Source organism: Podarcis filfolensis (assembly GCF_964270895.1).
Source record: "Podarcis filfolensis genome assembly, chromosome: 9".
Taxonomy (NCBI): Eukaryota; Metazoa; Chordata; class Lepidosauria; order Squamata; family Lacertidae; genus Podarcis; species Podarcis filfolensis.
Genome location: NC_139610.1, coordinates 31,060,025 through 31,084,562, shown reverse-complemented (window position 1 = coordinate 31,084,562; position 24,538 = coordinate 31,060,025). Strand labels below are relative to the sequence as shown.

General features: G+C 41.1%; 1 protein-coding gene across 3 annotated transcripts in view; it reads right to left on the bottom strand.

Annotated features, from left to right (window-relative positions):
• Positions 1-24,538, bottom strand: part of GPM6A (glycoprotein M6A) — a 171,694-nt gene that overhangs the window by 77,175 nt on the left and 69,981 nt on the right. Inside the window, exon 2 of one of the 3 annotated variants that reach the window (XM_083631346.1) lies at positions 2,807-2,878. The exons of the other annotated variants lie outside the window; for them this stretch is intronic. Within the exon in view, the coding sequence (XP_083487472.1) occupies positions 2,807-2,878 (72 nt within the window). The remainder of the gene's footprint in view (positions 1-2,806; positions 2,879-24,538) is intronic. 3 annotated transcript variants of the gene reach the window in all.

The window sequence follows — 24,538 nt, the reverse complement described above, 5'->3', positions numbered from 1 at the left end:
TCTGTATCTCTAGCTCAGTGGAAAACTTCATTTGAATGCAGAGGGAGACAAACATATCTGCTATTGAAAACACACACCACACACACACACACACACACTGTAGGCAGGTGCATATATATGTGTGTGTGTTTATATGTGTCACTGTGAATACCTCTACAGCAAGACATCAAGGAGGTTATATAAGCTCTGACAACTCTAATATTGGTCATGAAAACACGTGAATTGGAAGTGGTCTTTTCTTCCAATGTCCCTCCACTCTGGAAAAATAAAATCTGAATTTTCTCTGTTTCCAACTTATGAAAATAGGAAGGGAGGGAGAGAGAAGATCTTCAATAAGCGGATTCCTTCTTATGTCACTGTCCTACTTTCAAGCTGCATCACATGAAAGCAATTTTGCATGCACTTAAATGTGGTTACACATAGTACTTCCATTACCCACATTATACACTCAGAATTTAAACAGAAGACAGTTTCTATATTTTATCATATCTGTTGAATAAATTATTCACATCTCATTTATGAATGCTCCATTTAATAGCACAATATAAATAAATCACTTTCAGCCAATGCATTCCCAAAGGATTTCAAATGAAGAATTTTGATCTTCTACTTTGTTTCTCCGACTCTTTGTTCACAAATAATTTGTCAATGCAGCCTTCTTTGAATTGATTACAAATGTCTACTATCTGTTATCTGGAAATTTTTTATTGACACTGTTTGGAGATTATTTTCATAAGCAATTGGGAGAAGGAAGCTTGAAGAAGCTGACAGTGTACTATCCTCACCTTTGCAAAATTATGAAAAGAGTCCAGGAGAGAAACTCATCTGAGTGGTTGTGTGCTTTGGGGAGAACTGGGTGACATGGCAACTCTTTCTAGCTGACCTCAAGCCACAAAGAACCAGAAGCTGTAACCACTCTACTAAGCAGAGTATTGAATCTCAGACTCCAAATAGAAACGACTGTCAGATGAGAGAGAGTTTAACAAGGCTTGCATGATGTGTAGGGAAAACAGACCATGGGGAAAATAGTGTGGGCACTTCTCCATGAGTGGTGGTGGGATTTAGAACTGAACTATGTAGCCACTAAGAAACCTAAAGATTTGAACTTCCCTCTGTATGCTGCTAGTAGAGGTTTACATAGTAGTGGTAAGTAAGGACTGGAAACCATTTCCCAGAATAAGTTTGAGTGGGAAGGCAGAAACCAAGTGACAGAACTTGGCTAGACTATAGAACAGGGCTTGCCAACCCAATGCCCAGAGGTGCTGTAGAATTCATAAAGGCTTTCACTGGCACCCCTGGGCAAATGCGCTAGGCACTGGGCTTTCATATATTTTTTTTAAAAGGTACGATTCTAGACTTCCTGGGGCAGTAAGTTATGAGACAAGATGTGCAGGTATCTTTTAAGAAATTTCTTTGAAATGGCAGTAAGTGTGATGTGGCTATCTTGTATCTTTTTACTGGTACTGAGGCATGTTCCTTGCTATTAAACAGCAACAGTGTGTGTGTGTGTGTGTGTGTGTGTGTGTGTGTGTGTGTGTAAGAGAGAGAAAGAGAGTCTGAGGAGCAGAGATCACAAAATACTCATTCTGCACAATCAGGACTTTGCTGCCAAGGAGTGTGGTGGAGTCTCCTTCTTTGGAGGTTTTTAAGCAGAGGCTTGACAACCATATGTCAGGAGTGCTCTGATGGTGTTTCCTGCTTGGCAGGGGGTTGGACTCGATGGCCCTTGTGGTCTCTTCCAACTCTATGATTCTATGGTTCTAGGACTTGCCACGGTAACCACAAGGCTGTCTGGGGTAGCTGTCTCTCTAGTTTTGTGTTATGCCACACTGTGCATGGCAGCCATTTCGTGTTAGGTCATGCTTACCCCAGAGCAGTTATTTTGTGACTGGCACCCCCAACACCCTCTCCAAATTGTAAAGTGCCCACTGGTCCAATAAAGTTGGCGACCCCTGTTCCAGGAGATGCTGACCTTAGTCAAGGAACTGAAGCTTGATGTGCTGCTGCAGCAAATGCTGTCTCTATTTGTAAGAGCTAGAAAGCATGTGGGTGATTCAGATGATATTCTTCAGACCTAGTGTGATGCTGCCAAGATTAGCTCTTCCATATTATACAGGGACAGAGATAACCAGGCTAGCAAGTCACTCATCCTTGGGTATTCATTCTGCAATGGTAGTGAAGAAACAGCAGATATACCTAGAGCAGAAATGGGAAACCTCACGCCTTTCTAACTGGTCTTCAGGAATTCCCCTAGGCCATACCCCAGGTCACACCCCTCACCAGCCCCACTGAACTTCTTTGTTGAGTGCTTACGTAATTGTGACAAAGCCTCTTGCTTGCCTGGGTGCAGTGGTTGATGTGTGCATGTCTAAAAATCTCTTGCCTCTGCATCGCTAGAATGTACTCTACTGCACAAAGGCGAAAGCAGCATTCATTGCTCCCCCCACTTTTTCTTCAAGACTTGCTTATGCGGCCCCCAGAAGGTTGACCATAAGGGAATGTGGCCCTTGGACTAAAAAGGGTTCCACCCTTGGCCTAGAGACTGGGAGAAGCCAGGTATAATCATACCTCTTGTGCATATGTTGCAGACCAGTAAGTGCATAGCATATTCAGTGCCCAACAGTTCCATATCAGAAACAGTTCCATATACAAAGCAACGTAAGTTTATACTCGCTTCTGATAACCTGCTTGCTTTTTCCACATCGTCCTAGGTCCAGTCTTTACTCTGTAGTGCTGTCCAAGAGGGAATCCTTGTGGAGTGGGCCAATTTTTGAGGAAGAACTAAAATAGCAAATGTACAGCTTACCTAAACGATGACAAGTGAGGTGCATGTTAACCAAGCAGATTTCTTCCTCTCTCCCTGTCCTACTGCCCATATCTGAAAGGTGTAAACACCAAGTAGGCAGAAAAAAAATTAAGTATATGACTAATGCAGTCAAATGAAATAAACATGGGAAATGTATGGTTTGATATGGGAGCAGTTTCCTGAATCTGTGGAACATTCTTCTCTCTTAGCAGTTGAGTGTAAGGACCATCATTGGGGCAGAGAGCAATGCAGTCTGCTATTCACAGTGGGGGGGGGACTTGAAAGGCAATTATTTTTAGCTACTGCATTGTGTCTCAAAATCACATAAACAGTGAATGTCCTGCCAGCCTCAGCCGTGTTTCATCTAAATGCACTACTGTGGACAAACACAGCATAGTAAGTTGAAATTTCCTCTTGATCACTGGCCTAGTGCCCTGCAGGCATTTTGGACTACAGTTCTGGCCATCCTTGATCATTAGTCATGATGACCAGAGCTGATGGGAGATGTAGTTCAGAACAATCCTCCAGGTAACAGAGGATTCTCTCTGCTAACACAAATAAGGATGAATTTAGGGCTGATTTGGACTTTACATATACAAAGAAGAGCTGTGTGATGCTGATTTTCCTTCGCCTCTCTGTTATTGCCCTCCACAGGTTCAGGAACACTTTAAAAATAACACATGACACCAACATCAAGACATTTATGACATGGTTTAGATGCAATCGTAAGTGAGTGGGAATCGAGCCATGAGAAAACTTGTTAAATTATAGTGTGATCTGGAAAGCTGCAACCCGCAGCAAACATGCACATTGTAATTCATGCAGTTTGTATAAACAGGCCAAAGGCAAAACCAAACTTGATACAACAACTATGACATATGTACTCCAGTTAGTTAATTTGACATCAAGCAGATCAAAAATAATGAAAAAGACTGAGTAAAATATGACTTGGATCCTTAGATGCATAAGGAGAAGGGCGTTCACATTTTTTAAAAAAGTTTGCTCTCCGCTTGTCCCCTCTGCAGCTGCTAGTAACCCTGAAAGGCATTTCTGGAGGAACAGGGACCCTTCTGAACAATATGGAATAAGGAAGGGGCATTTAGGAGGGGTGAACAGCCCCAAATAGGCAGGTGTCAATCACCACCTCCAACTGCAGCATCCTCTACCTCATCCTACATGATTCAGGGGGACGTCTCAACCCTCAGAGGGTGTATGTAGGCAGCTGTAGGAAAGAAAAAGAACGGCAAACTTCCATGCTGCAAATTTCCTCCCGTTCATTTATCTTACAATTCAAGCCAATGATTCAAAAACTCACTTAGTATGTTCTCTGCTTTGACATATAGAGCAAATATATTTTTAACATTAACATTTCTACAACCATGGGCACTTTTCAGAAACAAACAAAAAAAGCTATTACAATGTGATTCTCATATTCTCAACATGGGGTCTCCAGTGTAATGTCAGTGGGCACCAGAGCACTCTCAGCCACACATACCCTTGACCCTCAGACCTCCTACCACCGCCATTAAGCTTTTAAAATTGATAGGTTTGGGGAACTTTTTGAGTTGAATGATTGACAGGTTGACTATTTAGGAGGGTTCCTACTTATTTGTTTGTGTTTCATTTTGCGGGCGGGGGGGGGGGGATTCTGAGAATTGGGCATTTTTGTGGTACCTATGGTAGTTTATTAGATTTCTAAATGGGCTTCCAGGCCCAAAATGTTGGGGACCCCAGGTCTGAACTATGCAAAAAGTGCTGGGAGGGATGTTCAGGTTTTGCAATTTTAAATGTGCAACTTCAGTTCAGAAGCTCCTTCCAAATGAAGCAGCTCTGATAAACACACAGAAGTTCCTGCAGTGGCTTTCTCTGCCAAGATCATCCCCTAGTGACATATCTAACTGACAGAACAAAACAAAAATGTCTGCTTGCTTCTAATGCAACCAAATCAGCCTTGACTTCATAGTTTATACACACTTTGCTGATTGCAAGCGGGTCCTTTTCGCACTGGTTAAGGCAAAATGTGTTACCAGATATTAAATGTCTGAGCATTAAGGGATTCTATTCCTCCTGTGCGTACATTATCCAAAACAAGTAGAGGGAAGAGGGAGAGACAAGACTGGACACAGCTGATTACAAACAAGTACTGAAGCCTGCTGAAAAACAACAATAAATAAATAAAAGATGGAGCAATCCATATACAGAAACTGCAAGAGATAAGATAAAGTGTGCAGTTATATCTTCCTGTGCTTTTTATTATAACTATCACTATTGTAATCATCATCATCATCGTAAAACTATTTTTCTAAGTGTACAAAAAGAAAGAAGAGGAAGAACTACATTGCAACATGAAAATGAAGTAAACATGCACAGCTGCCAGATTTTCATGCACACATCATGCACATTTCTTCACAGCCATGCAAAACTAACTCCAGTTTTTCTCCACGAAACAACCCTCTCCTTTTTTTATAGTTTGTTGTAGGTATGTGTGCTAATATGTAATAAAGGAAGTGGTTTTGGAAAATATAATGGAACGAATAAGCAGTTCTTGTCTTTTATAGGTATGTTGCTCTTCTACAGATATCAAATTGCCTTATAAAAATTCATGAACCAAACACCACACCAACACAGCAAATGCAGCACCATCATAATTATTTTGTTTTCTGTACATAGTGAGTCAACCAAAAAGGTACTGACAGGGCTGAGAACGCTATCATCATCTGTGGATGCATAATCTGTGGAAATGCTGCAGAAGCCTACATTTTCTTCTGACCATAATTCTAAGCCTTAAATCTTGAACAAGATAAGAAGACCCAAGTGAATGGGCCGTGGTTGCTTACAGTGTAAGGCCTTAAGGCCTTATTGGCCTTTCCCTTTGGTTCCAGAAATACTGCTTACTAAGGTGGTCCATTTGGATGACACCCAACATCACACCAACAGACATTCTCCTACCCTCCTACAGCTCCCCAACACCGTTAGCATAAGCAGGACACTCCAATTGGATATCAATTATTAGATTTGCCACACAAATACTTCTTGAGTGTCAAGGCATCCTTCCATAATGTTTTTATTTAGTCCAGACAATTATTTTATCTCATAGTGTGGATAGAGAAATATACAAATTATCTTCTCCTATGAATTTCTTTTCCTAGTTGCATATCCTTGTTCCTCCCCTCTTTTAAGTTCACACAGAGGGCCACATTAGTTTACAACACTTTAAAATAACCAGACTAACTCAGTAACTTTCCATTTCAATCAAAAGCAAGATTTGAGCCTGATGTCAGATATGCAAAATGTTCTTTCCTAATAATATTTAATAAAAATATGTCTGAAACTATATTCTGGTAAAACTCCATTCAAAGCTGCAATCTAATGGTAAACACCACTGGAATACTAAGTAGTCTGGTTTCAAGTAAACCCCTTTATGCTACTGCATGGAAATTATAATATAAGAGAACATCAAAATGGTAGAACAGTATAGGCACAAACATATTGATATAGCATTTCTTCTTCTTGCTCACTGATATTCTTTGCTAACTGAAAAAGCAACACATGGATGATAAATGAACAATGCTGTGTTTTGAAGCATTTGTAAAATGACCTCTTAAATTACAAAGCAAATCTCAAGAGTACTTCTAAGCAAACTTGATCCTGTGGATGCAGTGCATATATAAAATAGGTTCAAATTACTGTTGCTATTTAAATGAGATTTCTGCAAGACCATTGTGTGTTTCCTCAATATATTGGGAAACATTCTTTATTTTAAGCATTATTTGCAGTTTACTGCAAAATTCTGCAGGGGATACAATACATAATAATCCCCACAATGTAACAAATTTGTGAGTCTGGTCTGAATTACACCACTTCATGTCAATATAGAAGTCAGCTCAGATTACTTGAGTTACTAACAATTCATACCAAGGAATGACCTCAGGGTGTACATGTAACCACCAGCATATGGCCAAATTTCCTTATCTGCACACACTATTCAAAGCAGAAGAGGTCACATTTAACAATTTAATTAACTGCAGTATCTTATACTCACATTGTGTTGCTTGTTTGTTTTGGAGTAGGGGAAAGACTGGCACAGAGATCTTCTGCCTGTTCACAGATTTCCATTTTATTCTACATAAAAACTTTCATCTGCACTCATATTGGTTTATGTTGTTGCAAACTATGCAGATAAGTAGCGGTCCCATGAGCTAGTCTTGCATCTTTACTCTGCTACACTATCAGTTGCTGAACCAAAATAGGCAGCAAATCACTGTATACAAGGTGCAACGTGCTACATTTATTATATTATCTTACAATGTTAACAACAGAGGTAAATAGCTAATCTGAAAAGAGCCAGTTCTCTCATTAACCACATGGTTTCTTTTTATTAAAGACCCATAATAGCAATTTAACTCATTTGTTAGCACTGTGGTCTGCTTTCATCAGCGTGAGCCAATCCACAGGCAGATATATTAAACTATGACATCATGATGCTTGAATGAGAGATACAAAACCATTTGTTATTTCTCCTCTGTATACTTATTGCAAAAACCCAAGTACATTTACATTTTTAAATAACTAAGGAAATGATAGACCTGTTTTCATACATGACCAGTGAAGAAAGAAACCTAACGTACTAGAAATTTGTTTTAGTTAGTTGTTATTACATTTTCCTCAAAGGAACTCGAGGTGGCATAAATGGTTTTCCCCTTTGTCATGTTATCACCCACTGAACTTCATGGCCAATGGGGATGTGAACACCGGTATCCCAGGTCCCAGTACAGCTCTCTAAGCTAAGGTTACCAGATTTTTTTCAATGAATCCGGGAACACTTTTCAACTTCCTACTAAATAGATGGATTTTGTCAGGGGATTTATTTGTAAATCCGGGGACTGTCCCCAGGAAACGGGGACATCTGGTAACCTTACTCTAAGCACTACACCACATTAGCTCCCATGATTCTAGTCAGGGTTGTCCCAAAACCATGGGGCTGCCCCAACCAGTTGTGTTAAGGAATCCAAGGTGTGTCCCATTACCACTAGATATGTTGCAGAGGCAAGGTATGCTTGGCATCTTCTCTGACACCGCAAAGGATTCTAATATGCATCTCTGACTGCATGTTTTACTGATGCCCCTTAAAATGTGGCTGTCCCAAGCAAGATATCAAGTTGCTTGTGCCTGTCCCTGAGTCTTGTCTGATACAATGCCTACCTCTGAAAAACAGAGTGCTCTTTTTCATAACACACGGGGTGTTTGTGTGTAGAACACTAAAGGCCCCCAATTCCGTATTGTACAAAACAGAAATCATGAGAAGAGGCCCACACCTTCCCAGAGATTGACTGGGTACATAAGGGGTGAAACAATCTTTCGGGTATCCTGGTCCCAAACTGCATGCACCAAAAAACAGCCCCTTAGCCTGGTAGCTAACTGGCAGCCAACACAATTATTTCAACAGGGAGGTGAAGTGTTAGCAATATACTTCCCCAGGAAGCAGCTGAGCTGCTACATTTTGCACCTGCTGCAGCTTCCAAACCAACCTCAAGGACATAGAGTGCATTGCAGTCATTCAGCCTTCAGGCTACCTGTGCATGGATGACAGTGGTCAGGTGATCCAGGTCCATAAATGCCTGCAATTCTCATACCAGCCTAAGCTGATAGAAGACACTCCAAGTTGCTGAAGTCACCTGATATTCCAGAGACAAAGATGGGTCAAGGAACACCCCCGGACTACAAACCTGCTCTTTCAGAGGGGGTACAGCCCCATCCAAAGCAGGCAATTGACCAATTATCAAGACTCGGGAACCATCTACCCCACAGAATCGCCATCTTGTCAGGATTCAGAGTCAGTTTATTGGCCCTCTTCCAGCCCACCACCAACGTCAGGTCCAAGTCTAGCGCCTACATGGCCTATCCCAATTCAGATGCTACAGAGAAGTAGAGCTGGGCATCATCAGTGTATTGATGACCTCACCCCAAATCTCTTAATGACTGTTCTCAATGGCTTCGTGTAGATGTCAAATGGCATTGGGGACAAGATGGTACTCTAAGGCACCCCACTGATAAGGAGACAATCACCCAATTCTATTCTCTGGAACCTAACCTGGAAATAGGATCAGAACCACTGGGAAACAATGCCTTCACCAATACCCATCCTAAAAAGCTGTTGAGATATCATGTAAGAATAACAGGATCATATTCACCCTGGCCTTCTCCTGATAGCCTCTTAAATCACTTTCCCTAAAGGGGGAGGGTTAATTGTGACCAGGTGGTAGTTGTCACATACCAAGGGGAGTGACTGGATCACTGCCCACAAAGGTGCATTGATCCTAGACCCACTTGGGGAGATACATGGCTGGCCATGTTGTCACAAGGACCCTGCCTATGACATCAGGCCGCCTCAGGCAAAACTGATCCAAAGAAGTTGCAGCAAATGCCACACTGGACACCTCACTGGACACTGCAGTAAGTGTAGATGCGGTATTGAAACTGCTACGAAGGCAATATTACCTTTGAAGTGCATTGCAAACAATTCACATCGGTGTAAACATACTGACCCAATGACATCTACATGCAGTGGAGTTGATCTGCATGGAGATTGGTCATTTCTGTTTGTTTCATAACTTGGTTTTGAACTGCACTCAGCAGAGCATAAGAAATTTTCTTTCCCCTGCAGACATTGACTTTGTCAAATGATTTTAATTTTCTTTTTGCGATGATTCATTATTCATTGGGGGGTGCTTTAAGTTTCAGATTCAATGAAACATAGTCAGGCTTTAATTGTCTTTCTGTCTCGTTTCAGTTTGCACAATCTCCCCCCCCCCCGTCCTTTTTTTTTTTTTAACAAACAACAGATGCCACTGGAATTCTCTGCCTATGTATTCTTTAAAGGAACATTCTTTAACATTTCTACCCTCTCTTTTGCAGTATCTGAGAACCACAGGCTGCTGACTCCTCTCTGCGCATGTTTAATCGACCACTATGGTTGTCATGCCAACCAGCAAAGAGAATTCTAAGCCTACACTTGGTATTTCAATGCAGTGACCCAATTACTGTCTGTCAACAAATTCACTGGGACAATAGCAAGTGTAACACATTATTGAGATTAAATCCCAGAGACTGAACTATAAAATGTCTGGAACCAAAATCTTAAATCAGTTTCACAAGGCAAAACACTATAAACAGAGTTAGCGGTAATGCCTTCTAATCCTTCAAATGTAATAGTTGCTCTTAAACAGCTTTTAAAAAAATAATCAAATAATGATCTCTGCCCTGTGTGCTTTTTTGGTAGCACTCAAAAAACCCATCCCACAACTCAAATTTTGTAGTATTTATGTGGCCATTATGGCTTGAAATTTGGAAATATTTAATATATTTTAATATACATTTGAACAAAAGGAAATATCTAATCGACACAAATTTTCCTCCATGAAAACAGTAGTTGAAGATACACATTAAATGTTTCATTTTTGCACAATGTAGCTGTGAGGATGAGCACTGCAGAAATGAAATCACAGACACTGTGTCTTCATGCCTGGTAAGAAAAAACTAAATGAGCACTATGGATAATTATAACAACTGTTTTCTACAGTGTTCTGAAACAAATAAGAGCAAAGGAGATTTTTCAAGCTGAAGCACTCTCTACTTTTCATTTAACAACCTCTTCAGCATCAATGTGCTGTCCTACACTTCCATTGTTAACATCTGCAGATGGATTGTTCTGATATAAATAATTCAGCTGAAAAACATCATAGTGGAACATGAACTCGACACTGGCATAAAGCCAATCCCACAATCATATGAATAAAATATATTAACATATCACTGTTTCGACGCACAGCCATATCATCAGAAACCCTGGCAATACCTCCTACCAATCCAGAAAGATATATTTCACACATTATATGCAATTATACACAGAGCAGTCAGTGTGGTATAGTGGTTAAGAGTATGAGCTTAGAATCACTAGTCCAATTCCAACCTCAGCTGTGAACTCACTGGGTTGCAGTAGGCAAAGCACTATCTCTCAGCTGCAAGATAGGTCAGGATTATCAACCCTATCTTACCAAAGTGTGATAAGGATAACTGACTTAATGCATATGAAGCTCACAAACTCAGTCTGTGGCACCTCTGGTCAAAAAGGCTCCAATAATAGACAATGGGAAAGACCTGTCTCTGCCAGAGGCCCTAAAAAACAACTGCCAGTAGTGCTGGGCAAGATGAACAAATAGTCTGACCAGGCATTCCTAGGCTATATAAAAGGTTATTATTAGTAACTATCACTGATATTCCCAATCTCTGTGTATTATTAGGTGGCAAAAGCTGAACTCTTACAAATATGATGGTAGAAAAGAAAGTTATTTTATTTTATTTTTGTCCAATCATTCTTTTCAGTGAAAGTAGTTCTTACTGCAGGATCACTCAACCAAGAAATCAATTAACATTCTAAGGAACTTGTGGTAGCAAATGAATAAAGTAGCACTCTGCCTCATCATCACTTTCTCCTGGTAGGTGGGGAAAAAATAGACGTTAAATTGCTTTGATTAAAACCCAGGTGGAAAAGGTGTGTCATGCCCAGGAAAAGGTAGAATACAGGTCGAAGAACATAGCCACTGGCAGAAATCAGTTTAAATTGCAAAGCATTAACATGTGAGATAAATCTCTCACTTGTCTGTAATGTATTTGTTGGTGGACAATGAAGGAAGCTGAGCAATATGTAAAACTAAATATAAAAGTGAATTCCAATACGAATATTCCCAAATTTGGAAACAATTAGCATGAGTGTTGTTAAATCAGCACAAGAGGCTAGGTAATATGTTTTAAAGTTGCACCCATGTGGAAGGCGCAGCATCATTTGCTTTTATTTGTTTTAAAAACAGATAAATCACCCGTAATCCAAAACAGATTTCAGGGCAAATAATGCAAATAAATTTTAGATTACAAAAACACACAAACCAACAACACAATCAGATTATAGGATTTTTGTTTTACTTAGCAAATCCAAATAAAGCAGCTCAATGAACAACAATAAAAGTGATGCAAGCGGAACACAAGCAGACGTGTGGTGGCTCTCCACATGTGTCTGCTAGGTAGAATTCCTGGAAGTGTGCACAATACAATGAGTTCCTGGGGGAACATGTTCTGAGAGGACAAGTTCACTTCTCTGATGGCAATCTAGTTGTCCTGGAGATTCTGAGAGATTCAGAGAGGTTGGGGGATCAGGCCTTCATGGATATGTTAGCATCATCACACTCCTAGGGTGAAAGCTCCTCTGTTTTCATAGAGAAGGAGGGAAATGGGCAAAGAGGGTGTCACTCTCTGAAAAGAGGAAGAAGCAAATGATCACTTAGAAAGGACTCCGTCCTTGGAGAAAGGGGCAAAGAGATGTTCTCTCATGCTGAGGATAATCCCAGGGGATTTCCTGGTAGTAGTTGATTTGATAAAAAGGGACATAGCTAGATTTGTGATGGGCATGGCGACTGCTTGTGTGGAAATTGCGGGTGTCATGCATCATCTAGATAGCCTAATAGATTAATCTGGGCAGGAGTCAGGGGTTGTGGTGCATGTTGGCACCAAAGACATGAAGAGATGTAGTCTTGCAGTCCTGGAAGCAAACTTTAGATTGCGAAGTAGAAGGTTTAAAGACAGGTGATTTATGGTTAGCTCTCTCTCTCTCTCTCTGTTTTGCTGTTGTTGTTCTTATATTCATTACCCGCCCTGTACCAGCAGGTTCCAGGGCAGGCTACAAAAATTCTGTATTAAAAACAGACAAAACAGATGGCTACAGTTCAATACTCTAGACAGGTAGGCAAAGCTGAGGAGCCCTAGTACTTGGCTGGGAGAGTGCTGTTGGGAGGAAGAGTTTCAGAACAAACTGAGCCTGGACAAAAGGGTCAGACTCCACTTGAACCAGAGTGGAATTAGATTGCGGGTGCTTAAAATCAAGAAGGTAGCAGAACAGCAGTTAAAGTGATCCCTGGAAGAAAGCCAACAAGAGCTGAGGAGCATTCACTTCAGGATGAATCATCCCAAAGGGATGAGAGTGAAAATTATCAACATCATTATTTACTACTACGACTACTACATCACCCTCCCTCCAGAGATTGCAGGGCAGTATAAAAATACAATAAAAAATCTAAACATCTGAAAAATTAAAATCTGTTATATTCCATTAACTAATCAGCACACTCAGTTTCAAAGTACCAAACCATTGGCAGCACTGCTACCAAAGCCTCCCGTATCGATTTCAGGGTCTGGGAAGGGGCATACTAAACAAGACACTCCATCGGGTTTCTCAAGCTAGAGGTAAACTTTAAGGAGGCAAACTTTGCTGCTGACACAAAATTCCTTGGGATGGCAAAAACAAACCAGGATTGTGAGAAGGTCCCAAATGATTTCCAAAATGGCTGAAAGTGAATTAAAATGACAAATGCAGTTCATTGTAATCAAGAGTGCACATTGAGGCCAAATAAAATACTGTTATAAGTTTGGGGGTGCCAGGCTCCCTTAAATTCCTAGATCTGGTAATTGCTAGAATTTAATCAAGCCTCCTGAGCCCCTGGATCCAGCAAGGGTTAAAATATGAGCTCAGCCAGTTTCCTGATGAGGCAATTGCCTGTGAGATGAGCCATTAAGAAAACAAAGGAAAGGTAATAACCTATTGAGAAAGCCAAAGAGAGGGGGCTCTGTGCCAGATGGCAAAAGGGTGGGGTCCTTCCTCCAGCTCAGAGTTTGTTAAGAAGGGGTTGGCTGTGATGGGATTTAAAGGGGGAAAGGTTGCAGGTTGGAAAGGCAGCAAACTGGACAGAGAGGCAGAGCACGTTGGATTATTTCTATTTAAACCCAAGGCTGCAGCTATGGGAGAAACAAGATCCTCTTGGGGTGCTTGCCCCCCCTCCATTGTAGGCTCAGGTTGTACATATGTGTAAATAAACCATATATCATAGACATCACAGTCTTCGCTGTGCCTCATTTCCTAAAGGAAACATGGGTAAGTACCTGGAACCCCTGGAATCTTATACCACTTGGAGACTGGGGTGGCATGCAACAATACTAACTTATATTTGAACTGATGCTTGACCGACCAAGAAAGACACAGCAGCTGTGACTTTGCTCTCATTTCTATTGTCCTTCTTCCTTGTTTTGCTTCTCCTTTCACCACTGATAAATCTGTATAGATGTACTACCTGTTATCAAGCTGTTGTGTTACTAATCATTTATTGAGCACTCTTAATGTGGAATGTGCTCTACCGGCTTGAGTTTGTTTCCATAGCAACTCAGTTTTACTGCTATACATATTTCACAGGCAGGAAATAGAAAAAGCAAAGGTGTACCCAAAGCCACCAGATCCAATTCATGGCCAAGCAGGGATCTGAATTCAGGTTCAAGTTGAACCGTTTTCCCCCTTGGTTACTGTTCAATCTGCCTACCTCACTTGCACCTAGATGAAGCCACGTTCCCTTGGTCAACAACATATTGTTAACACTAAGCAACTAATCACATGTTGCATTAATAACATGATAAACAATCATATCGGTCCTGTATTTATTTATTTTTACAATTGCAGTATCAGGCATAGTGGGAAAGCAATTGTCATTAGTAAAATTTGATGACCTAAAGAAATGCAATTAAAATGAATGAAAATGTGAAATATAGATGGCTATGCAATTGTTTCCAGCCTAATCTATGATTTAGTTTTACTAAACAAAGCTAGGTTTTAACATATTTAATACTAATAATTTCAAATACAGACAGAAAGAGACTTAAACCCAGCTACTTTGGTTTAACAAATTTGCTATTTGGGTTATTTCTGTTATTGCACATTTAGCAAAATAAACAATGCATTGTTTTTCAGCTCACTTTAACTTGACTCCTGTTGGAAAGCTGTCTTGCTATCTGACTCCAACCACAGTTCGAGATAAATCTGCAAGAAAGCATCTAAAAAGCATTGCCGGGGGCTAGTTGTGTTCACAGAGAGGGTTCAAAGGTTGCAGAGGCTTAGTACATGAGGATTAAAATATATGCCATCCCCAGTTCTCTTTTAATATTTATGAAGCCTTCCTAGAACAGAAATGCAACCTAATTGCTTAATTCTTAGTGACAACAGTCATTCAGGCAGCCTGATCAGTTGCAGGCTCAAAGACTACAGAGATCTGCCAAAGAATGGTCACAGCTCCAGCAGATGGCTCTGCTATAAACTGCTTGTTCTTCTCCCACACAAGAAGTGGGGTGGGGGAGGGATGGGGCATGCTCTGTGATATCAGCATGTCAGTCAATTTGCTTAGCCCAAGTTTGAACTTAACCTCATGAATAGTGGAATTAGGGCATTTGTGCTCTGTTGCCCAAACGACAGGCAGCCAAAGTAACTCTTTACAACCCTGCGTCTCAGATAGCCTTAGCACACTCATGTTTGTGTACAAATCAACAAATAGTACTTTTTAAAAGCTTTTTTTTTTTGTCATCCGCCACAGGATAACAATGGAGGAGCAGAGGATTAGATTAGGGAAATGTGCTTTTTAAGATTATCCATTTTTAGAGAATGCTACAACATGTAGCTTTTTTCCCCACTTGAGAATTCTATCCAGGCCTGGTTGATTGTGATATAAGCATTTGCAGCCGTTACTGTCTAATATTTCTTTGTGGTGGAGAGTTTAAAGTTTAAACACTGGTTGTTGCACTGGTCCTATACATGCTCCCTAACATGTCACATCTTAATGCTTTTACAACTGCTAACAAGTGCCAGTTTTTATTTACAGTCAAGAGCCTTATTCAGACATTCAAAGAATGCATGGCATTGCGGGGCGCTCCCCATATACAACAGGGTTAACACTGCCTGTCCTATGATCTTTCTGAAACCCACAAACCGCCACTGCTATAGCCCAGTTTTCTCATGTCCCCCAAACTCGTATTCAATATATCACCTCTTATTTAGAGACTCCACAGCATCTCCAGAACTGACCAATCATCTCTGGACAGCACAGCCAGTCACATTAATCGGGGTGAAATCATATTTTAAATAGAAAATTGAAAAATCCTTCCAGTAAATGTTGCATGACTCGGGGCTGGACAGCTTTGCGCCTCCTCTTTTTTTGTGTGTGTTCTCCTTTCCCCCCTTGATTATACCTTTTCCTGTTGGGGGGTCCCTCAGGAATGCACTGGAAGGACTATAGAGTTTGGGCAGAATCATGTACAGCCCCTTTAGCCAGTCAGGTGCATGTATTTACACCTGAGCTGGCTCTTCTTTTCTGGGGCTGTGTTGGTTATTCCCAGCGGCACAGCCTTTCCTTCAGCCAGCCAGCTGTAAGTGTGCATAGGATTGCAGCCTTACACTGCAGTCTTCATCATGTCTTCCGACATTCTTTGAATGTGTGACTAGAGCTAAAGAAGGAGCAGGTTTCAAACCAAGTAGCTCTCGTGCAATTCCAGATATAATATTTAAAAGCTAGATGAGCATGGGCAGTGGGGAGAGAGATTGGAAGCTTTTTTATGTGATTCCTTTACAAAGATGCTACCTAAAATGCACTCATACACGCACAACAATGTGCGCATTTAATAAGCCTCAAGAGAGAAACAATAGCTTGCTTCTGTGTTTATGGAGAGGTGGTTCCATTATATTAGCTGCATGTAAGTGTGTCTTGTCCCATTTGCTGGGTTAATTTATTATTGAATTTATGACTCTCCAATTTCAGGAAGCTTTACTGCACTAGTCCGAAGAACCAAGTTATTAGTTTTCACTCTATTGTAAGATAAACTTTAATGTGCTAAACTGAATTACCTAAAAGTTACTGATCTGACCCCCCCCCCCCGCCCCCACAAAAAAAGAAAACAAAAACTAGTCGTCTAAGATGTTAAGAATCTTTTCTGTCATTTATATTAATGACTAGGATACTTCTCTTTCTTGTTACATCCAGGCCATTGCACAATTCATTGTCCCAGAAGGACTAGAAAACAGGCTTGTAAAATTATCTCTTTGGCAGTAAAGCCAAGCAATCTTGGTCTACAGCAGCACCTTATGCCTTTGCCCCCCGCCCCCTTGCTATGGTATGAAAGACCTATAATGGCAAGATTCTGATCTTTTTCAGTTGCAATGCCTACAGATAATATGAGGATATAAATATGCCCTGCTTAACAACTACAGGCAGGGTTGGGCCAGGGAATTTTGCTGCATGAGGTGAAGGGCAAGATGGTGCACAAATCCATTCCTTGTACAAACGTCTCTTAGATTAGCACTTGAGACTTACTTCAACGCTGGTGACGGAACAGCTCCTGCTACACTTCAGAGCAGCAGGCTAGCTTTGGGGGTGTGGGCCATATCAATGTGGTACATAAAATGCTGCCTGAGTTGGGTATCTAAAGATAGCATTAGTGGCCAGCAGGGCAGTGCGGATGAGGCTTCCCACTACTTTGCCCCTCCTCTTCTCAATAACTGGTAGTGATGCACACCACTGGGGATGCAGGTGAGCAATACCATGCTGCTATAGTGGCTGCTATTGAAAGGTAGGGCTGTCCTGGCAAGAGGTAAGGCCATGCCGTAATGATGAAATATTATGAGGGCAGGAACACAGAGGGTAAATAAACCAAAAGCAAGGTGTACAACTCAGAAAGAGAGATGCTGTTAAATCAAATACTAAAGTTATATCTCACCTCTGTGTGGCTAACACACAAGCCACATTAAAATCCTGGGCAAGGTCCCCTCCACCCACAGGCTATGCAGCCTCACACAGTCCTCATGCGATGACTCATTGATACATTATTCATTGATTGGTGGGGCTTCTAGGAAAAGGCCGTAATGAGTTAAATGCATCCTGCATTCATATGTTGTCCACCCTCATCAGTGTCCTGCAGGAGTGCCAGCTTGGCCCCACAACCATGGGTGCCCGGGGCCGTGGGTGCCATGGCCCTTTCATGGGGAATTTTGTGGGTGCTCAGCCACCCAGGGCCCCAGGGACTTGGCACCTATGGCGTCCTGACCACACTGTCCTGTCTCTCTTGCAATGTCCATGTGGGATTTGGGGCAGATCCTCCTCATACATTTAAAGCACATCCGATGCACATTTAAAGCATGTAAAGCGATGACTCATTGATACATTATTCATTGATTGGTGGGGCTTCTAGGAAAAGGCCGTAATGAGTTAAATGCATCCTGCATTCATATGTTGTCCACCCTCATCAGTGTCCTGCAGGAGTGCCAGCTTGGCCCCACAACCATGGGTGCCCGGGGCCCATGGTTCCTGCCCATGAGTCCCCCATAGAATTCTGGGGACTGTGGTTTGTTAAGGGTGCTGGGAATTGCAGCTCTGTGAGAGGGAAACTACACTCCCCAATATTCTTAGGGTGAGTCATGTGCTTTAAATGTGTGTTAGATGTACCATACTTTAAATATATGGTGTGGATCTGATTGGTTAAAGATTCTTGATGGTTAAGCAGAGGTAGTTTTTACATTATATATGTGTGTGTTTTTACAGTTTTGATGCACACACATTAGTAATGTGTAAATAAGGCAGATTTCTTTGTTAGTATAAGCCTGAAAGCAATGATGCAGACAATGGTTACAATTATACGAGATTTGAGAAAGGGGGAGGATGTGCGGTAATAATGGAAGGTGATACGTTGGAAACACAGGCAATGCAGATGGCAGACAGCAGTGCACAGCTGTTTAACAGAGGGTGGGGGGAACACCCTGCATCCAAACAAGTAAAAAGGTCTGGGAAATGATACTCCAAATGTCCACAGCAGCTTCTCTGGTGCCTTTATTTTTTAATGACTGGGATGGGAGAGAAAGATCTATCTTGATCGACCTAATAATAAATAAATAAATAAATAAATAAATAAATAAATAAATAAATAAATAATGCAGCTGACCTAAAGGGCTTGCTTGCTATTCAGTTCTAATAATATAACTGCTGACTAGCAAAACAGTTCCATAAACTCAACACAGATTATGGAAGAAATGAGCATTCTTTTGTTTTAAAAATATTACAAAAACTAGTGAAAGGAGGAACAATAATATCCATATTTAGATCTCCATATAATAGGTAAAGCAAGATATGTTATGCAAGATAGTTCATATCCTGACCTCCTATTTTAGAAGGAGGAGGAGGAGGAAGAGGAGGAGGAGAAGAAGAAGATGATGATGAAGAAGCAGCAGCAGCAGCAGCAGCAGCAGCAGCAGCAGCAGCAGCTACAATAGAGGCTAGGTTATGGTCCATGGGGTCATGAAGAGTCGGACATGACTAAACAACAAAATAACAACCACCACCAACACAGATATAGGATTCTGGGTATCTCTAGTTGAAGGATCAAACCAGTAAAGGTGCTTAAGTCCTTCTTTAAGAGGTTTTTAAGGAGAGAGGGGATAGTTACCAAACAGGGATATTGCAGTGGTGAATTCCTTGCACTGCCAAGGGGTTGGACTACATGATCTCAGAGGTGCTTTTCACCTCTATAACAGAGCCTAGGGCTTGCCAATCAGAAGGTCGGTGGTTCGAATCCCCGCGATGGGGTGAGCTCCCATTGCTCAGTCCCTGCTCCTGCCAACCTAGCAGTTCGAAAGCACGTTAAAGTGCACCTTCTCTGGTGGGAAGGTAAACGGTGTTTCGTGCGCTGCTCTGGTTCGCCAGAAATGGCTTAGTCATGCTGGCCACATAACCCAGAAGCTGTACGCCGACTCCTTCGGCCAGTAAAGCGAGATGAGTGCCGCAACCTCAGAGTTGTTCACAAGTGGACCTAACGGTCAGGGGTCCCTTTACCTTTACTTAAGCCAGTAAAAAATAGGCATGTTTAAATCCAATTTATGGATCATTTAACCCTTCATATATGAACAGTGTTAAGAGCAAGCAGCTAATGAGTGCTTCTTTAAATTAGCACTATTTGCAATAGTTGTAATATTTTGCAGGGTCCTTCTCCCATACCTTAGTAGGTTTGGGGTTTGTTGTAGCCCGGCATCAAATCTGGTTACTGGCAGTCTAATTATAATAACATTTCAGCCCTAGTCTTCATTCATTTGATTCACCAGCTTCTCAGGCATCTAGAGATGGTATTGAAATTCTTTATTTGTTTGCATGCAAAATGTACCATTCTACAAAAGGCTATAAAACAAAGTAATGTTCCAAATTTTATATGCAATCTTCAAAATTTCACAGCATTTTACAAATAGATTCTTGTTTGTCCATATCTCAACAAAGCATGGAGAGTTTAGGAGCAAGTGATTAATGAGCCTATTTAATTCTATGAACTGAGCTGTAATAGAGTCATATCATTCAATACCAGATGACAGCTTATCAAAGGGAATAACTTTAATGTGAAATTGGGCATCAGGAGTATCTACTTCCCTGGTGGAAAAAGACACCACCTTTCTCTCTATATTCTAAGCACAGAATCATTGGGGCAGAGTGTTGTTAATGGAATGGAGACATTATTTTGTACAAGTCTGTGTTGCAAAATTCTAAGAATAAAAACCATGTGTTGATGATTTCTTCTACTCAAAGAAAAATTGTTCTAAGCTGATTGAAAGGTAGATCAGGTGAGGGACACAGAGGAACAACACACAGAGAGAAATGAAGGCTGGTTCATGCATGGTGCCAGCATCCAGGTAACATATGTCCTGCTTTGGTGTCCCTTCCCCTTTCATGTGTAAAACCTTTAATGTGAATCAGGGCCTAAACATGTCAATCCAATACAAGTAGGCCCTGCCCACATGGTCTATCTGCTGCAAAAAAGGGGGGGACGAATGGGAGTGGGGCCTTCTGACATGGATGTTTCAATACAGGCACCCTGGATTGTACTGTTGGCTCTGCATGGAGGTGCTGGAAGGCCCATGAACCTGGAACCCCATCCTCAGCCCAACCATGTGTTACACATACACATTTAAAACAACATCCAATATGAGGTGGATACAAGGTAAAATAAGTTTGCTGCAAGACATTACAATTATGCAACATTTGTTGTTGTTGGAGCATATGAAGTGCACACAGAAACATCTCAGTTCATTTCTAAGGGGATTGCATGAATGTAGTACGTTGAGTTCAATTATTGACAACCCATTAACTTTTGTGTTTCATAACCATTCAAGCTCTCTCTCATCTGTACGGCCATGGAACTTTTAGGTAGAGGCATTTGAACACAGAGAACTGTTGCTTCCACAGAGCACCATTGTGGTATATGACAGTACAGTGGTACCTCGAGTTACAAACGCCTCAGGTTACAAACTCCACTAACCTGGAAGAGTTACCTTGAGTTGAGAACTTTGCCCTAGGATGAGAACGGAAATCCTGTGCCGGTGGCGCAGCGGCAGCAAGAGGCCCCATTAGCGAAGCCCGCCTCTAGTTAAGAACAGTTTCAGGTTAAGAACGGACCTCCGGAATGAATTAAGTTTGTAACTAGAGGTACCACTGTATCTAGCATTTTGTTAGCTGGAAAACCAACAATGGAAATTTCACAATGGGACCTACAAATAGTCACAGAGGGAACAAAACTTGGGAAGTGAAGATTCTGTAAGGCTTCCCCATCTCCTGTCTCTGCTGCCCCTCTGCTTCCAGAGTGAGAAAAGGAGACAAAAGAGTAGAATTTGTCAGCCATCAGAGGGTGAGGGGGCATCATTGCATCAATGACAACAGAGGTAAGGAAGAGGCCGGGTTTGCATAGGTTTAGGGACTGTGGTGGTTATAGGAAGGAAAGGGGTGTGAACATGCAGAAGCCAATATATTTGCTGGGGACATTTGGGATGACATGCAATTAAGGGATTTGTGGTTACCTAGAAGGGAATGTAAGTGTTTGTGGTACAGAAGCACCCAGAACTGGCACTCACCTTACAGCTAAAGACATGAACTTGTATGAAATGTTCTTGGAATGCATAGGAATATTTCACCCACATAATATAGTTAGAATAATTCCATTTGTTGCACCATGATGATAATAAGAACAGAATTTATACCATTCTGTTGCCAAGAAAATGGCAGCTTTTTCATGCCTAATGGGGAAAATGTTAAATATGTTTAAAAGAGGAAAATGAAACAAGTGATATTGTCTAAACAAAATAAAAATGCTTTCATACTGCCATAAACTGCAAACACAATGAAAAAAAAATCTATACCCATTCATGTGGAAAATGGAGACAAATGAGGGGAAGTGTGGTCCCCTATGAAAAATTAATCTGGTCAGGGTAATCATGAAGTTACTGAGTGTTTTCCCACCTGCTACTCTAATGCATAAACAAGTAGATATAAAAGCAATACTGTATTCTCATCCTACTGCCTTGATTTCAGAACGCTGAAATCAAGAATGGTATCTGGATAAATATAAAATTGTTTTGTTTAATTCTGAACCTGTAAACTATTAAAAGTGATCCCAGTTTATTCAAACCACATTTTTGTAGATAACTAGTTTTGTAGTTCCTGTCATTAAGCATTTCCCATATAATGACAGAAGTGATTATGTTACCACCTACAACTTGGAATGTATGCTTTATCTAAGGGATGGGCTTTCTAACTACAGACAATGGATATGCCTTTGCCTACAACAGTTTACATCAGAGTAATACTGACCAATGGCAGCCTTCTGGAGGCCATGTGCCAAAGTAGATGTAACTGAAGTGCAAAAGTGGAAGTGGTTAAAGCAGAAAAGTGGATCATAGCAAAACCCAAAATTTCTTGCCATTATCCATTATCTTTATTTCCATCCCTTTGCCCTTCCTAATTAATTCCTCTTATCCTCACTTACTTCCATCCTCAGCCCTGATATTATTTATTTCTACCCTTTCCTTCCTAATATATATGGCTTTTTCCCCAACCACCATGGACACTTCAGTCTCTCCATGCTACTCCACAAAGTCTTGTAGAGAATTCATTTTTAAAAAATTCAAATTCAAAAGAAATCATAGAAATGATAGTATTTACTAGTCTAAGATTGCAGTCCAATCTACAAACACTTATCTAACAGCATGCCCATCTGAGCATGGCAGGAATTATTCCTGAATGGGCATGGAAAAAAGGAAGCACTTTAAGTGCATAAATATTTCTATTTCAAGCAGAAGACTTACAATATGCCTGTAGTTTTTATTCATTACAGTTTGCAAGGCTGCTTGAGCAAATGTGATAGATAGAAAGACAGAAAGTCACAGAACCATTACACTTATAATTTTCGAGATGTCAGCCAATGTAGCCTCAAATTAAGTTTTATTTTCATATGGTGCAAAATATTAAGAATTGAAATTAAATTTTGTGCTGGGTTTTGTCCTCCATTGTAACTTGAGGTACAGTTAACTTTATCTCCCTGGGATTGTTTTATGAATCTCATACTTGGTCCCACTGACATTTTTGGCATGGCATACCTGGCTGTTATCATGAGGCTCTTTTAAGTACAGTGGTACCTCGGGTTAAGTACTTAATTCGTTCCGGAGGTCCGTACTTAACCTGAAACTGTTTTTAACCTGAAGCACCACTTTAGCTAATGGGGCCTCCTGCTGCCGCCACGCCGCCGGAGAACGATTTCTGTTCTCATCCTGAAGCAAAGTTCTTAACCTGAAGCACTATTTCTGGGTTAGCAGAGTCTGTAACCTGAAGCGTCTGTAACCTGAAGCGTATGGTACCTATTTATCTACTTGCACTGGTGTGCTTTTGAACTGAAAGTTCCAGCAGGAGCTGGGACAGAGCACTGGAAGCTCACTTTCTATCAGCAACCCCAAAAAGCTCAGTGGTTTAGATCATAGCACCACCTGCTCCCTTATTCAGAATGGTCATTCAAGACAGTGGCGTAGCGTGGGGGGTGCAGGGGGGGCGGACCGCACCGGGCGCAACATCTGGGGTTAGGGCAAATCAATGGGTTAGGGGGCGCAAATCCACGGGTTAGGGGGCGCAAATCCACGGGTTAGGGGGCGTAAATTACTTGCCTTGCCCCGGGTGCTGACAACCCACGCTACGCCACTGATTCAAGAGACAAGTTATCACTAATCCTGCTGCCCATATCAATAGGAAATAATAAAATGGGTGGAACCTGTAATGAGTGTTTCCTTTTAAGAGCACTGGTTCCCTGAAAAACCCCAATAACTCTTTGTCTGCCAGCACTGGACAGGAAAGTGCAGCAATTGTGTTTTATTATAAATACATAACTACAAATCAGGTCTGAGAAAACACGGAAGAAGAACTCAGAAAATACTGGCCTGCAACAGCTTGATGACGTCATGTAAATTGAATAGGAATTCCAAAGAAAAGGGCAGCTGCCCATATCAAATTTCTTTTGAAACGCAACTTACGTAAGTTTCAAATGTCACTTTCCATGTAACAATGGAGTTGCTATTAAGTACAAAGTCCCCACGTGAATTCAGAACTAGCTGTGCAGTCCTTTGGATCTTTGCCTCTATCCAGGATTCTATGAACCTATTTATGTGGAGATTCCTCTGTCTCAAAACACAGAAGATTGGACAAGATGGCCTGCAGGTATCTTGCTGTTTTACACTTCTATTAATAGAGTTTGCATCATCTGGTATCCTGTTTGGAGCCTGTGCCAAACTGATAACTCTCTTAATAATTGTCAACGGAATTCCATTTCCACCCACTCTAGCTCAATCAACACTGAATAACTTAAGCAGCAAATCGGGAGCCGTTCCACTTGATCTTTACACACAAAAATAATAGTTGGTGAATGTGTCATTGATGGGACAAACTGCAAATCATTCAGGAATAATGCATGCACATTTTTCTCACTGTCAATGAAACAGAAAATTATAGACCAGTAATACTCAATAAATTC